The sequence below is a fragment of the Cebidichthys violaceus genome, unplaced genomic scaffold (genome assembly GCF_023349555.1).
Source record: "Cebidichthys violaceus isolate CVI_PGR_0920_01 unplaced genomic scaffold, fCebVio1.0.p SCAF_21, whole genome shotgun sequence".
NCBI classification, from domain to species: domain Eukaryota; kingdom Metazoa; phylum Chordata; class Actinopteri; order Perciformes; family Stichaeidae; genus Cebidichthys; species Cebidichthys violaceus.
The window spans coordinates 10,593,841-10,608,840 of NW_027176384.1; the positions used below are offsets into that span (position 1 = coordinate 10,593,841).

The following is a 15,000-nucleotide window of genomic DNA, read 5'->3' on the forward strand; positions in this document are numbered from 1 at the left end:
ACATTTTGGTGGATTATATTCATGTTAACAACACGTGTTTATTACAACTTGGAAAACTAACTTGTCACTGAAATCAGTGAGTTTTCATTGTGTAGCAATTAACCAACAACAACTTTCAAACGAAAGTCAAACCTCTCTGACTTGACAGGTGTAATGGGGCAAATTCAATGTCATGATAGCAGTGAATTATTTATATGAATGAAGCTTTGCGTACAAATATGGGCAGACATAACACTGCCAATTCATGCAAGCCAGATCCGGGATTAAAGAGCTTCATCAGAATTCATAAAACACTGACAAAACATTTACGGTATAATACTGGAGGAATCTGATTATATAAATAAGATCCTAGCGAACTTAAAACATTTCGATCTGTACACCAGAATATGTTTTTAATGAGCTATTTCATGTGAACTGACAGTCTTAAATCATTAAAATGTGCACAATATGAAACGGGATTCTCTTTCCCCTTCAGGAAAAATATCGATGCACACATGTTGCTTGTTATCACAAAGCCCAATTTCTCGTTAGGAACAAGGCTATTTTTATGCTGATTGACAGCAAGACAATGAGTTCATTCCTAAGCGTCAGTCAAACAGTCGGAGGAGCAGCGGCATCCTATTGGGACTGACGGTGACACTTTGTCATAGGAACAGTGAACATGTGGGTTTAAATGTGACTCATTATTTTGTTTAATGACTGGTTTGTTGCTACCTGATTCCAGTGCTCACTCTCCAGCAGCCACAGCAGTGGGATGCACTGCTAGAAAGAATAAAAAACTGTCTGGACCGGTGAAGTGGAGGTTTGTTTCCATAGAAACGTAGTAGTCCGCCGCTCTGAGTCGAGAGCCTGTCTCCGTGGTTACACTTTGTGTACATTCCAGTGAGGCTCTCTCTCTTCCCTCTCCCGACCTCCTCCACCTCCTCCCTCCTCATCTTTTTTCGCTCCAAACTTTGGGTGCCAGTGGAGGATGCCAGCCCCTGCTCCACCCTCCCCAGACCCCCCCGAGTTCAGGTCGGCGCGGTGCCCGAGCGCTGCCACAGCCTCGGCGACCTCTCCTGCTCGCCAACCCTGGGCCGCCGGGCCGCTGCGTATGCCACGTCCTCCTCGGCCGACGCCTCCCCGCTCCGGCGCGTCCTGACTCGGCGGCTGAATTTGTGCCCCCACCACCAACACCACCACCACCACCACCACCAGCAGCAGCAGCAGTGTCAGCCACTTCACACCTCCGCCTGCGCTGTGGTGCTAGAGCAGCCCGTCTGTAGCCCCTTCTCCCTGTGGCACTTTGTCAGTAAGTAGGCCAAGAGAGAAGCAAAGGGAGGCTGACTGTCGTCCTCATGGCTGCCTGCGCTCGTTTGACTTCCTGTAAGCATGCTAGCTCGCAAAGCAAGCTTTTTCGCTTGAGGCAGTTTAAGGATTTGAGTGACGAGCGTTTACCACGACACGTCTAATCGCCCGGCAGTGAGCAGGCAGAGAGTGTAATCACTCAGTCGATGTCTGGACCCGGTGACGGCAAACAAAGGGATGTAAACTAGCACACTAGCCTCGTCTCCCTCCGAGGTGGAAAGATGGGAGACTTGGTTGAGTGTAACTAAGCTTGTTGGCTGAGATCCTCTCATTCCTACACACGGCGCCTCTCCCTCCAGAACCCAGAACCCAGAACCCCCCCCCCCCCCCTTCCAGTTCCTCCCTAACCCTCTCTACCATCTTCTCTTGGAGCTGTTCCCTGATTGACAGCATGTCATTTTCCGAATTCTGCTGCTCCCTGGGTAGCCTTTGGGATGGGACTGAGGACCCGCACCACTGACGCTCTCTGCACCCTTTCTGCCCACTTTGTCCCAGCATGGGAAGAGAGGAACGGATATAAGTTCAGTATGTGTACCAGGAGGGATGTTGCATTTGTACCTTTGCACGGTAGCCACACCTGCATCTTTCAGCACCACAGACCCACCTCTGTCCAAGTTCGCAGTTAAGATCGTACCCCGCCAGTTTTTCCTGTGGCTACACCCATGTCTTACCGGATAAGCTTTCCCCATGCCCCCACCCTGTGAGCACTGCCCTGCACCAGCTTTGAGGTCCTTTCAGCCTTTGCTATAAAACATTCACAGCGGTAGCAGTTTGTAGTCGGTGAATTTGTTTTGTTTATGTGTCCTTTACAGAGAAGCCGCTGTTCACGCGGGACCCCACTCAGCTGAAAGGCAGTTTCCTGTCCACATCACTCCAAAAGAGCAACATGGGCTTTGGCTTCACTATAATCGGAGGCGACGAGCCGGACGAATTCCTCCAGGTCAAGAGCGTTATCCCCGATGGGCCTGCCGCAGCTGACGGAAAGATGGCCACAGGTAAGCCTCGGGCGTGGCCGAAACCACTCACGCAAACCAACAAATACACATTTCTCTTCTTTCATTCAACCGTGAACTCCTGTGATACCTGGCAGTGTAAAATACTAAACACAGGGCCACATGAGAGCACACACAGTCAATGAACAACCTTCGCATGCAGCTCAATAAACAAGAACCTTACAGGCACAAAAGAAACGTATCCTCGCTTACATAAAATGACGACGTTTCTCCCGAAACACGACTGGCATGTATTTGTACAAGATCCTACATTTAGATAGCGCAGGTGTTAAAATATAACGAGCAGAGAATTACAGAAATCCCCGTAAATGTCAGCATGACAAGTATGTGTTTCTGAGGGGTTTTCCGTATCTGGTCCATTTATTGGTAAACCTCCAATTTTTCCACATTTCATCTTTTTTAACGCACTGCAGCCTACAGATCGTGAAATTCACAACAAACACCCAAATACGAACACGGTACGCGGTTGACATGGTGACAAGTGCGTATGCATAGCGCACGCATTGTATGCATGTGTGTGTGTGTGTGTGTGTGTGTGTGTGTGTGTGTGTGTGTGTGTGTGTGTGTGTGTGTGTGGGTGTGGGTGTGCGTGCACATGCCTGTGCACCAACTGCAGAGTTTTGTTCTTCCATTTCATTAATCATGAAAGGGACTTTATGGGCACTATAACTCCTGGCTTCTGCCACATGATGGGGGTGGAACTGCAGCACACAAACACACACAAACACACACTGGGACGGAGCAGCTGTACTTAAGGTCAAGGGAATGGAACTAGCAGGTTTGTCAGCATGCTCTGATGTTTCTATCCGTATACTCTGGAGCAAACACAGAGCTTATGGGGCTCATTTATCACGCGTAACGTAAGCTGGTCTGGGAGTTTGCTCTGTAGTAGAGCTAGTATTCTTCTCCAAAGCGCTTTTGAATTCTAATAGATTTCAGTTGTGACTTTTTGCAGAACATTGGGTCATTAAAGTCTGTTTCTTTATGAATGTGTCGGTGCAGCGGTCCAAAACAAGATCCCTTGATGAGTAATAAAGCTTGTCCTGACAATGATGCTTCTAAAACATTCTCATGGTCAGTCTTCTCATCCCCTCCTCTCTCTCTCTTTCTTTTCGAATCCCCCTCTCTTTCATGTATTCTTTCCCCAGAAATAACTACCAAATCCCTCTCACATCTCTACTAGCATCTCCTCTCCTCTCCACCGCGTTCCTCCCCTCCAGCTCATCTCCATCTCTATCTCACCATCCAGCCTCCATCCCCCCCACTTAGCCTCCCCAGACTTTGTGTCCTACTTCTGCAGTAACAGAGCTAGCTCGGTCACAGTAACTCAGTGGCTCACACGGACGTAGAACCAGGACTACAGAGGTGTGAAATTTCCAATTCCAGATATATAATTTGCGCTACTTTTTTTTTTCCCATCACCCCTCCTGGCTGTCTCCACCAAGTGATTCCGCCACCGGGGAAAAACATGTTCATGTTCTCTCATTGTAGAAGGGTTTTTTTTTTCGATTATCTGATTTATGACCGATGGACCACATGCAGTGCAGTTTTTGTCCAGGCGAGATATTTTGTGTTTTGTGTTTCTTCCACAGAAGTAATGTGAGGTGTTGGCTGTGATGTTTTTTTGTGGAATACAGAGCTGAGTTGCGTTAGCTTGAAGTGGAGAGGCTGAGTTTGAATGCCAGAGGCAAAGTTTAATACAAAATTCAGTGGGTTTGTTGGAGAGTCTAACTGCTGTAACTCACAGTGCCACCACAGTGTGTGCTCTATTTGTATTAGATAAGACACTTGTTCAAATACAACATTCAATATGTGTATATTCTACAAAAACACACAGTTGAAGTGATCTACACATCAAACTGTGTCAAACTTCACTTACCTTTGTAGTGTCACTAAAATTAGTCAGATTGAAATATCACATTTTGATTCAGAATGACAAAAAAAAAACACTTTCATTGTAGAGAGTGTTGTCCCGGTATTATAAGGAAAACATGGAAACCAAATATCTTTCTTATTACAGCCCTATGCATGTTGCTTCAATGTGTCAAAATTGACCAAAGCGTGAGCAGATTTTTCTTCATCTTCCTATCATCCAACTGAAATGTTCTCTGTTCGTATGTCTGTCCTTTGAATTTCCTCGACAACCGTTCATCCAATCAACCTCACACTTGGCGGGCGTATTGCTGAGGACCCAAGGTCGAGTGTGAGCTCTCGAGATCTACGGGATATAATTAGGAGTAGTGTGTTGCGTTCACACTGGTTAGAGTGTTGAGAGCGGTCCTCCACTAGCTGTTACACCGCCCAACGGCACGCTGGGTTCAGCTCGCTCTCCGTCGCTCGGATAAAGGAAGAGACACCGGAGATCTGTGGGACGCGTTTACGAGTACTTTTCCTCGACAACCGTTAATCCCGTCGACTTCACACTCGGCGGGCGTATTGCTCAGGAAGCGTTCAGTGTCGAGGCTGAAGCTGTTCTTGGATGAGCGGCTCTGCGGAAAGTGGCGAGCGGTGACGCCGGAGGGCCAAGCAATCGGCCTGCTCAGAAAAGGCACGTTTCAAACGAGCGCTGCGCTAGTTATTCTAATCACGCCTGCACGTCTGACGCGGCCGTGGTGCACTTTGGACCGCGTGTCACCTCATTTAACCTGACACACACACACACACACACACACACACACACACACACACAGAGACGTTATATCCACGGACTCTTGAACACCCCGTTAGCCGGAGATGAATGTGTCATAAGGAATATTCTAGGATGGGACATTGAAAGATGAAGTAGCAACGTGGGCCTTGTTCCCAGTGAGTGCGGTGTTTACGGTCAAAGTCAGCGTGATTTAGAGTATACATGGGACCTACAAGAGGGATTATAATACATATATATATATATATATATATATAATATAATGGATGGAGAGGGGAGCTGTTTTGTGCCTGCCCCCCCCCCCCGGTCATAAAGAATGAGATCTATGGGCTCAGCGAGGGCGCTTCGAGGTCACGGCACCAGCATTTGTTTTCTGCCAGTGTGCTCAACTATTGATTCTGACACTAGTGCTCAAGGCAAACGTCGTCCGCGTTTATCCGAATTAATTAAAAAGTCCCTCGCGTCACGTTGCCTCGAGGCGTGAGCGCGCTCCGTCGATACCGGCAGAGCGTTTAAACTTTATCGGCAACACGGTTTACAACGAGGGAACATTTCGGGCGATATCTTAACTTGCTGCTGTCTCTCAGAGGGGTCAGCAGCTCAGCTCGCCTCCACTTCGACACTCAATCCGAGAAACCCTAGTGAGTCGCCGCGTTGCTTTACTGCTGATGTAGTCTCCTGCTCACGCTTGAAGGGAAGTGGACAGCATGGAGCTTGTGGTTAACAAGGTGAGGGTCAATCACTGAAGCGCACGCTTTCCCTATTAATGATGAAAGATCTTTGTTTTTCCCCTTTCTCTCTCTCTGCAGCACACACTCACACAGCCACCCTCTCTCTAAAGACCACCGCAATTATACCTGCAATTAGGAAATAATTGTTTTTATAATCAACCCAGGGTAATGCTGTTTGTCAGACTTTAAAGTGGATCGTGCCTTGTGTTCCCACTTGTTCCCAGTGTTTTAAAAAAAAAAAACCCTGCATGGTGTCTGCACAGCGGAGCACAAAACACTATATTTAGTAATCCGGTTGAGACAAAGATAAGCCTGTGGAGCGCTTTTGTGTGGGAGCGTTTAATTGTCAGCTGGGTTTTATCTACGGTGCAGTATATTGCGGGGAACAAATCAAAGCACTTGGCCCCATAAAAGGCAAACATTTCAGCCACTTGTCATCAGCACCATTTTACACTTGAAAGAGAGATAAGACATTATCCGCGGTAATGTTTATCTGTAGAGATTGTTTATCAAGGTTAAATCAAAGGAGAGACGGTGCTGATTGAGTACTAGAATAGCTGCAGACAGCCTCAGTCCTTCGCTGTGACACCAGCATGTTTCTCAATGAGAGGTTCTTTTTATTAGTGAGTTTATTATGCGTATTCTGATTCTAAGATTATTAAGTACATATTAAAGCAGCTGCTGTTCAAATTTGAACCGTTTGCGTTTCAAAAATAGGTTAAACAGCAATTCATTTGTTAGCATTTGTACAACTGCTGCTCTCCTGAAGTGGGCGTATTGAACATCATCATATCTCCCCTATCCTTGACATCCTCCTCTGACTCCGTCCTCTAATGCATAATGTTTCCCAAACTTTATTTCTGGGGACCCACTTTTTAAAAATGACTAACCATCGCGACCCAATTCTCAATAAGCCTTATCTATAACTCAAGAAAAAAAAGCTCATTTGTGCATAAATCAATGTTCCTGACCAGCCGATTCTGCATCGCCTCATGTTATATCGAATAAGTAACCCAGCCATGACAAAGATATACGTTTCATGAATCACAACTTCCTTTTATGCATGTGCTCCTGAAAACGTATACACACGTTAAGTCCTGTAGGACTTACAAATCTATTGTAAATTTGTAAGCAACGGCCTCAATCTGTCAAGCTAGTGACGTTGACTCGAGAGGGGTTTGTGGGGAAATGCTAAACGATGATATTACATTGTTGGCATCCCAGTCTTGTGGCACATTGGTAACTCAGTGGTTGTCCATTTTGATTACGGATTATAGGAAGTTTCTGTAGCTTCTGTATGAGTTTCAGTGTTCCGGCCTTTACACCAATATGTTTCCGTGTGTCCAGGTGACGTCATTGTCTACATCAACGACGTGTGCGTCCTGGGCACCACCCACGCCGATGTGGTCAAACTCTTCCAGTCGGTGCCCATTGGCCAAAGCGTCACCCTCGTCTTGTGCCGCGGCTACCCTCTGCCCTACGACCCGGAGGAAGCCGGCAACACCAGCAACAACACCACCACCACCATCATCTCCCCGCTGGGCATCATGGAGCAGCGGCCCATCATGGTGAACGGCCGGACGGGCTACGACAACTACCTGGACTATCTCTCCCGCACGGCCCGCTTCGTCACAGACCCCGGCCAGGACCAGGTGAACGCCCAGCAGCAGCTGCTCACCCCTCACCCGGGCGACACCCACCTAGACGGCTCGCTTCCCCCCACCACCGGCACCACGCCTCCCGACAGCGTCTCCATGGCGTCGTCGGGGGCCACCCAGGGGGAACTGCTGACCCTGACCATGGTGAAGGGCGGGGAAGGCTTCGGCTTCACCATCGCGGACAGCGCGACGGGCCAGCGGGTCAAACAGGTGCTGGAGCCTCAGGGCTGCCCGGGCCTGTGCGAGGGCGACCTGATTGTGGAGATTAACAAGCAACACGTGCAGGGATTGGTACACACCCAGGTGGTGGAGCTCCTCAAGGAGTGCGCCGTGGGAGCGGAGACCATCCTGGTGGTTCAGAGGGGCGGAACAGGTAAGATCGATGGCTGCAGGTAGGGACGGTGGGAGGATTGTTGGCTCAACGCGAGCCCTCGAATCTCTCCGGGTCTTCTCCATATTTGCCTTTCTAGTTTCATATCTGTCCGCCTATTCATCTATGTCATCTTTTACTGTTGAGCCAAGTGTGTGTGTGTGTGTGTGTGTGTGTGTGTGTGTGTGTGTGTGAGAGGTCTATTCCAAAAGCTGCAGAAACCTATCATGCAGTCCTGCAGTGCTCAACAATGGCTGGCTGATGCACAGCTCTTTTCAAGTGCCCTTCTCATTTTGTACATAGGGAGAAAACCTTTCCTTCACTTTAGAGTAGATGCCTCTCTATTGTGCTCACTGACCCGTAACCCAAAGTGGTCAACACATATCCTTTCATTGAGGCGCATGCCTTTTGCAGCATTGAGTTATTTTCAAAGTCACTTTTAGATTTTTGTTTTTTTTCACGTCACTTTTAAATGTATGGCAAATTCTACCTTTTTTTTTTTCTTTGTGAGCCATTAATAAAATAAAATAAAAATGAAGGCCTGTCAAAAGTGGCACACACAAAAAAAAAAAAAATGCTGTTCAACTGCAAATGGGTCTGAAGTGCTTTCTGCCTTGTGTTTTTTTCAGAATGTGTGGCCCTGTGGCAATCATAATTATGCGCTGCACTCTGTGTTGAGTCACACACGGGGTTGTGATTTGCAGAATCAACAGGTAGCCGACTGTTTTTCTGCTCTGCGAGCGTGTGCAGAAACGCCTGTGTGCATTAGACAGCGTACATCTAATGGCGACGCCTTTGACACCGAAAGAAGAAGAAGAAGAAGAAGAAAGCTTCACCGTCGCGTGGTTCAAATGACGGAACGAACGTTGTGTGTGTGTGTGTGTGTGTGTGTGTGTGTGTGTGTGTGTGTGTGTGTGTGTGTGTGTGTGTGTGTGTGTGTGTGTGTGTGTGTGTGTGTGTGTGTGTGTGTGTACGCTGTGATCTGCCTACAAACCGAGCCTGCCTTCTTATTGAATCGTTGAGGTTGTTCATCTGCCAGCGATGACACAGCCAAAGCTCCGACGTTGAAGATTAAACCGCTAGATTTTTAATTAAATCTAGAAACGGCAACGGCGGCTCTTAATCAACCGAGCAGATAGGATCTGTGTGTGAAACCTTGTTGTTGAACATGGCTGAATGATTCCCCTCTTTGAGTTCACCTGTCCCTGGTTCATCCTGGCGTCCTCTCAGTGACGACACATGAACTTTAGCACTCGCGCTCATTCGTAGTGCGAGCGGGAAGCCAACTGGATTGGGAAGCCAACGCTGCTCTTGCTTTTGTGCGAAAACCACTTTGTAATTTTCTGTATTCTCCCTCTTTGTGTTGTGTAATGTCACATACCGATCATAATGCCAACTGCCTGGTGCCACAGACACCACTGAGACTCACCCACAAAGGTCAGCGGCGCTCTCTGAATAGATTTATTACCATTTATTTCTTTATTAGGCTGCCCGTGTCTCTGCCAGTGAGCCGGAGGAGGAGAAACAGAAATGAGCTTCTAGCAGTGATGGTTTTCTTATCCAAAAAAAAGGGGGGAAAATAAATACATTTAAGCCAGCGCCTCTGAAATGACATCCGGCAACAAGTAAACACACTTACACACGTGGGAGGGGTCAAAAGTTTTGTGCCACCACTTCAAAAAAATCTCCAATCTGTCGACGCACTCTTCACACTCAAACATAAAAACACACAGTATTCCATCTGCGCACAACGCCGACGGAGAAGCGCTCCCGCCATCTGTCCGGGGTTCTTCAGCTTCAGAAGGTCGAAACGAGCGCTCCCGTATAAAAAGCAGCCTGTCGGCCCGCGGAGAGAACGGCAACCTTATTTACATGCTATATTTCATCTCATTATGCCGAATCTGGATGTGGTTTAGCTCCACCGCACAACAATAGGCCCGGGTGCAGTGTCACATCTGTTTGTGTTGATTTGCTGTGACTTGACAAGCTGCGGGGGCGAGAGGTGTGTGTGTGTGTGTGTGGGGGGGGGGGGGGGGGGGGGGGGGAGAGACGTGCCACCCGGTCTGCTCTCACGGTGGCGTGGCACATACGTCACTCACGTGAGTAGAAAGGAGCCAAATATCCCACTTTTTAGTTTTAGTCGTCGGAGATGTCTTCAGAGTGTTTTGGGGATTAAAGGAAACACACTCAGTAAGACTTCAGACCCTCCTGGGAGAAAAACGGTCACAATCAAGTCTTGGTAATTTTTGTCTCTCAACTACTATTTTATTTATGACGGAGATAAACAAGAAAAGTGGGACAAAGGTTGTCTTTTTATGTTTGATGTGGCAGAGCTAATGATTTGTTATTTTTCTTAAAGTCTTGTGGTGTTAGCTTTGTTGACGTTGTCTCTCCTCTAAAGTGCTTTCTACCTCGTGTTTTTGTACCTCGGCCGAACGTGGCTAAGTGGAGAGCAGGGTCGTCCTTCAATCCGCTAGTCACAAATGTCGGTCCTTGAGAAAGACACATAACCCCAAAATTGCTCCCGTGGCTGTGCCTACGGTGTATGAGTGTTAGATAGTCTGATAGGCAGGTGGCACCTAGCCATCAGTGTGTGAATGGGTGAATGATGACAAGTAGTGTGAAAGCGCTTTGAGTGGTTGAAAAAGACTAGAAAAGTGCAGCAGGAGTACAGTCCATTTACCATTCCTATCCCCCTAAAACGGTGATACAGTGAGGCGTTAGGGTGCTATTTATACAGGCGGAAATTTGAGCTGTGGTTCCCAACTTAAAGGGGTCAGGACCCACGCAAGGGGGCCGAAGAGGAGTCCAGTCGGTTATTAGATGATTGCTTGGAAGGATGTTAATGTCATTCCTCTAATTCTTTGAGCCTTTTTGAGAATGTACTTCTGAGGCTGAGCGCTTGGACATTTTAAGTACTTCCCAAATTTTACAGACTGAAAACTATTTATTTAATTTGGAAAATAATCAACTGAATAATTTATAGTGAATAAGAGTATTAGAGTGGGGAGAAAGTCCATTAAGAGCAGGAGGGAAGAGGTAGAGTCAAATAAACAGCTGTTTGTGTCCCTTCTGCTTCATAATGTTGCTATGCTTGTTATGTTACGTAAGAAAGTCCATCTAGGGCGGATGTTATTTATTTACACTGGTGACGTTGTTACAGCAGTTATGTTATTATTTGATCGTTCGCCACGTTGCATTGTGGGTTTCTGCGAGCGTCATACAAGGCTGATATGAAGCGTATTTTCGTGGTTTGCAGAAACGTACAATGTCAACATTTGTGCGTTGCACAAACAACATGAATACTGTATATTAAAGTGGGAACTGTGTCAGACTCCCAGCAGCCACTGCGAGGTTTGAGCAGCAGCTGATTTTCTTTTTCCCACCCAACTTCCTCAGACAGGCGAGCTTCGAGCGTTTAGCCAAGCTATTGCCCGTCGTAATAAAACTGTCGCCGTGCTGCTGGACTGATGCTGCAGCTCTTTACACGCCACCATTCGGCCCCTTCCTTCTGACCACTGGACGCCGGCCACGCGATCTAATTGAACCGGCCGCTAAGTGCTCGTGCGCGCTCGCCAGCGTGGTACAGAGAGAGGCCGCCGACTGATACCCGTCACCAAACGACTGTCACGCTCTCGTCTCCGGGCACACTCCAGAGACTGCCCAGGTTCACTTTAACTGAAAAAACACAATCTGCAGCGGAGGCTTGAGCGAGCACGGTGAGCTGACCAAGTGTAAAAGTGTGCGAGTGTGCATATTTCTGCATGAGGGGATTTATTTGACTTGCTTTTTGTGCGGCGGACAGAGCTGCCACCTCTTAGCATCTGGTCTCAGGGAGAACACACACACACACACACACACACAGTGAAGTAGAGGAGGGATTGGCAGCATTTTACGCCCTCACAACTCCCACAAACAACACCGTAATGGCTTTTTTATGATGCAGTTGCTAAGACGACCCACTCCATGTCCAGCATCAGAGATCACAAATGGCTGGGGAGGCGAGGAAGGTTCACAGGTTGAGCTTCATCAATAATTACAGGTGTCTCTCTCCCACACCTCCTGTCTTTGTTTCAGCTTTTCTGTCTGCACATGAACAAAGACACAGAAAGGAGGGAGAAGTCTCTTCTTAGAAATAGAAAGGAGCAGAGAAACGATGTGAAGGTAGTACAACTAGAGTGAGAATTAAAAACAGCGAGCCAGCTTGCCGCTGCCTCTGTTCAGCAAAGCTCGTCTCGCTTTGCTTTATGTTGTCATGGACACAGCGAACGGCCAAAAAAGAGCAGCGGCGGGTTATTATTGCGATGCGTAGAGCACATGATGTCTTTAGCATCAATTCATCATCGCCCCAGCCGTCCTGAGACACAGGTATAATCATCACCAACAGAAGAAGCAGAAAAGTGGCAGCTTTTTACGACCTTGACACTCGGCCTCTTACATTTTCTTCTTTTTTTTTACTTGTGAAACAGTCGACGAATGTTATTATTATTTCATTTCTCTAATTACATCAGAGAAGCTGCGGTTGGGAGCAGTTAGGGAAGTACTTTAAAATGCCCAAGAGCTCAGACTCAGAAGTACTGATGCTGCAGCAGCAACGTTCTCAAATTCAGTGTTTTCACAGCAATAGATAGATTTCACAGAGGGGATTCTAAAAACATACACAAATATGTTCTAATGTGTTTAGTCTGACGTTGGAATTATTTTTCGGGACGGTGGTGAAAACAGTTTTTCCTAAAACAACAAAGAAACAATCGCCATCAGCTTGCGTATCGGCAGATTTGTCTCATCAACAATCGGCAGTCGGTGTGTCTCCTGCAAAAACGTGACTGACGGCATCTCTACTGTCCAAACATTGAGCCTTTTATGATCAAACCGTCCAGTCAATTAAGCCCCATCACCTTGAAAAGCGCCCGCTCATAATACAGTTATGATATTTAGCCGTCCCTTAAATTTGAGCTTGACTCCTGAGCCGTTTTTGCCCAACAAATGGGCCCTCTGTCTCTCATCACCAGTAATTATTGTGTGTGTGTGTGTGTGTGTGTGTGTGTGTGTGCATGGCAGATAGCCTCATTAGTGGCTATCTAGACCATTAACAGGCTGTGTCCTCATTGCCACACCAGCAGACACACAGGGCTGTAATTAGCCGCTGAGACTTTCAGCTCGTTCCCGCGTACGCTCGTCCATTTAGCTTTCCTCGACCGGGCCGCGTTCTCCCCCCCGCTGCAGCCCGCCCACACACACACACACACACACACACACACACACACACACACACTCACACAAACGCCGAGCCACATGGTTTGATTCACACAGGTTGTACGCACACCTACACAAGACGGCCAAGGCGCGCACACTTTCCTCGTCTTATTCGCACGCCTCCCGAAGCAGCCTTCTGCACACAAGCCCCCCCCCCCCCCCCCCCCCCCCCGCGCTCTTACATAAACTCCCCCTTTTCTTGTACTATCATGGGTGAATCGTACATTATGAATCAGCTGCCTGGTCTGACCCTTCACCTGAGGTTGGTCGTGTGCACACGGATAACCCGGAGGCCGCTCTAACTACCAATGCGGACCAGAGGTGAAGGTCTGCTTTGTAGAGAAAGAGAAGAAGAAGAAGAAGAAGGATTCACTGAGCCTCCTCCAGCCTCCCAGGGCATCGGTGTGTAACTAGACAGTGATTCATTGGATGTGTGTGTGTGCAAGATAGTTTGAAACTAAAGAGAGGAAGAGAAAAGGGAGGAGAGAGCAGGAGAGTGATGATTTCGGCTCTCTGCCAGTAGACCACAGACTGTCGGCCATGTTCACACTTACAGCTCTGTCCCTACCAAACCCGGAGGGGCCGCCCGCCAGGGATCGATAGCACAGAAGACAGCCGAGCCTTGTGCGTGACGGACGAGATGCTGAGATGAGATCACGTCAGAAGTAGAAAGAGTTAAACAAAGCTAATGGTGTTTAGCCTTATTGCAAATCGAAATGAGATCACAGAAGCAGAAGTTAGGCTCCGTATTTCCTCCCCGTGTGTGTGGGAGGTGTAGAAACACCAACCTTGGTTGCCTCTTAAACAAATCAAGCGCTCCTATTTGAGTTTTAATGGATACGGAGTGATTACCTAGTGTTGCATGAGCGCGGTGAAATAAACAGTGCTGTTTTTGGGCTTCAAGATCATGCATATTCAACCGTGTACCCTGCAAATAATTTGTTTTGCACTCAGCTTCAACATCAGACGAACATTGGACGGGCGTTTGAATAGAAGTGGATAGAATCGGTTTTCTGCTGCGGCTGTGGAGCTGCCAGCCTCCCTCATGAAAGGGAGCTACGTGTCCATAAAGGGCTGAAAGATTCGAGCACTGTTCTAGTGTTATCATAGTCTCGTTCTAGTAATTGAAGGGCTAGTATTAGCCTGTCATTGAAATGAAAGAGATCTGCGTTTTTTTTGTATGGGTGAAGAAATGTAGCCTTATGCGTGTCAAATGGTTGGACGTGTGTGCAATTTTTGTCGGTTTTGTTTTGTTGGGCCTCGCCGGAGCAGAAAGGCTCTCGGATCAGAACTCTTTAATTGGAGTTTTTTCGGGGGGCAGGAATTGAAACACGAGGCACGACCTCAACTGATCCTGTTCATCATTACCTGCCAGCGCTGGGGTTGGAGATTGTGTGACACAATCACATTCATTTTTGGACTCTCGCCCTCTCTGTACGCGGCTTGAATAAGCAAGAGATTCTGCCCCTCCTGGTGCTGCACGCATCGCAAAAGGATGACACTTCCGGGAGGACGTGACACCTGTTAGCGTAGAAGCTAAGTGCAAGTTTGACACCCACAGGGTTTCGCGTACGGTTGCTCTCTGCAGCCGAGCTGACAAGTCTGCTTAGCAGTGAGGCTAAGGGCTTTCAGCACCGCGGACAGCTCCTATCACTCTCTCTTTCTCTCACTCTCTCTTGTAGTCTCTCGGCCCCCTTCTCAACATCCAGCCGTGGGGCACTCAGACGCCCACGTCCAACTAAATGTCTGGTACGCCTGAGTTAACAGCGACTCTACCCCGAGGATCACCTCGGCCAGTGATGCCTGGTGGCGCCGCTCCTTTTTGTCAGCTCAGGCTCGGTCACCTGCTCTGTTGTTGCCTCTTTTCGCCCCGCCGTTCCTTCCTTTCGCACTGAGATATTCTGACGTAGGTGCTTTGGACAGAAAGCCTTTTCATTGATTGACCTTCTTTGGGAAGAAAAGCAAAAATCCTCTCTGT

At 47.8% G+C, this 15,000-nt stretch overlaps 1 protein-coding gene across 13 annotated transcripts in view; it reads left to right on the forward strand.

The window, feature by feature from the left end:
- The window catches only part of magi2a (membrane associated guanylate kinase, WW and PDZ domain containing 2a), a 188,755-nt gene that overhangs the window by 146,445 nt on the left and 27,310 nt on the right, over positions 1–15,000 (forward strand). For all 13 annotated transcript variants that reach the window (XR_011103532.1, XM_068717292.1, XM_068717295.1 and 10 more), the window contains 2 exons: positions 2,160–2,342; positions 7,086–7,769. Coding sequence is in view for 12 of the 13 variants with exons in the window: in XM_068717292.1 (XP_068573393.1) it covers positions 2,160–2,342; positions 7,086–7,769 (867 nt within the window). In the remaining variant the exon portion in view is untranslated. The remainder of the gene's footprint in view (positions 1–2,159; positions 2,343–7,085; positions 7,770–15,000) is intronic.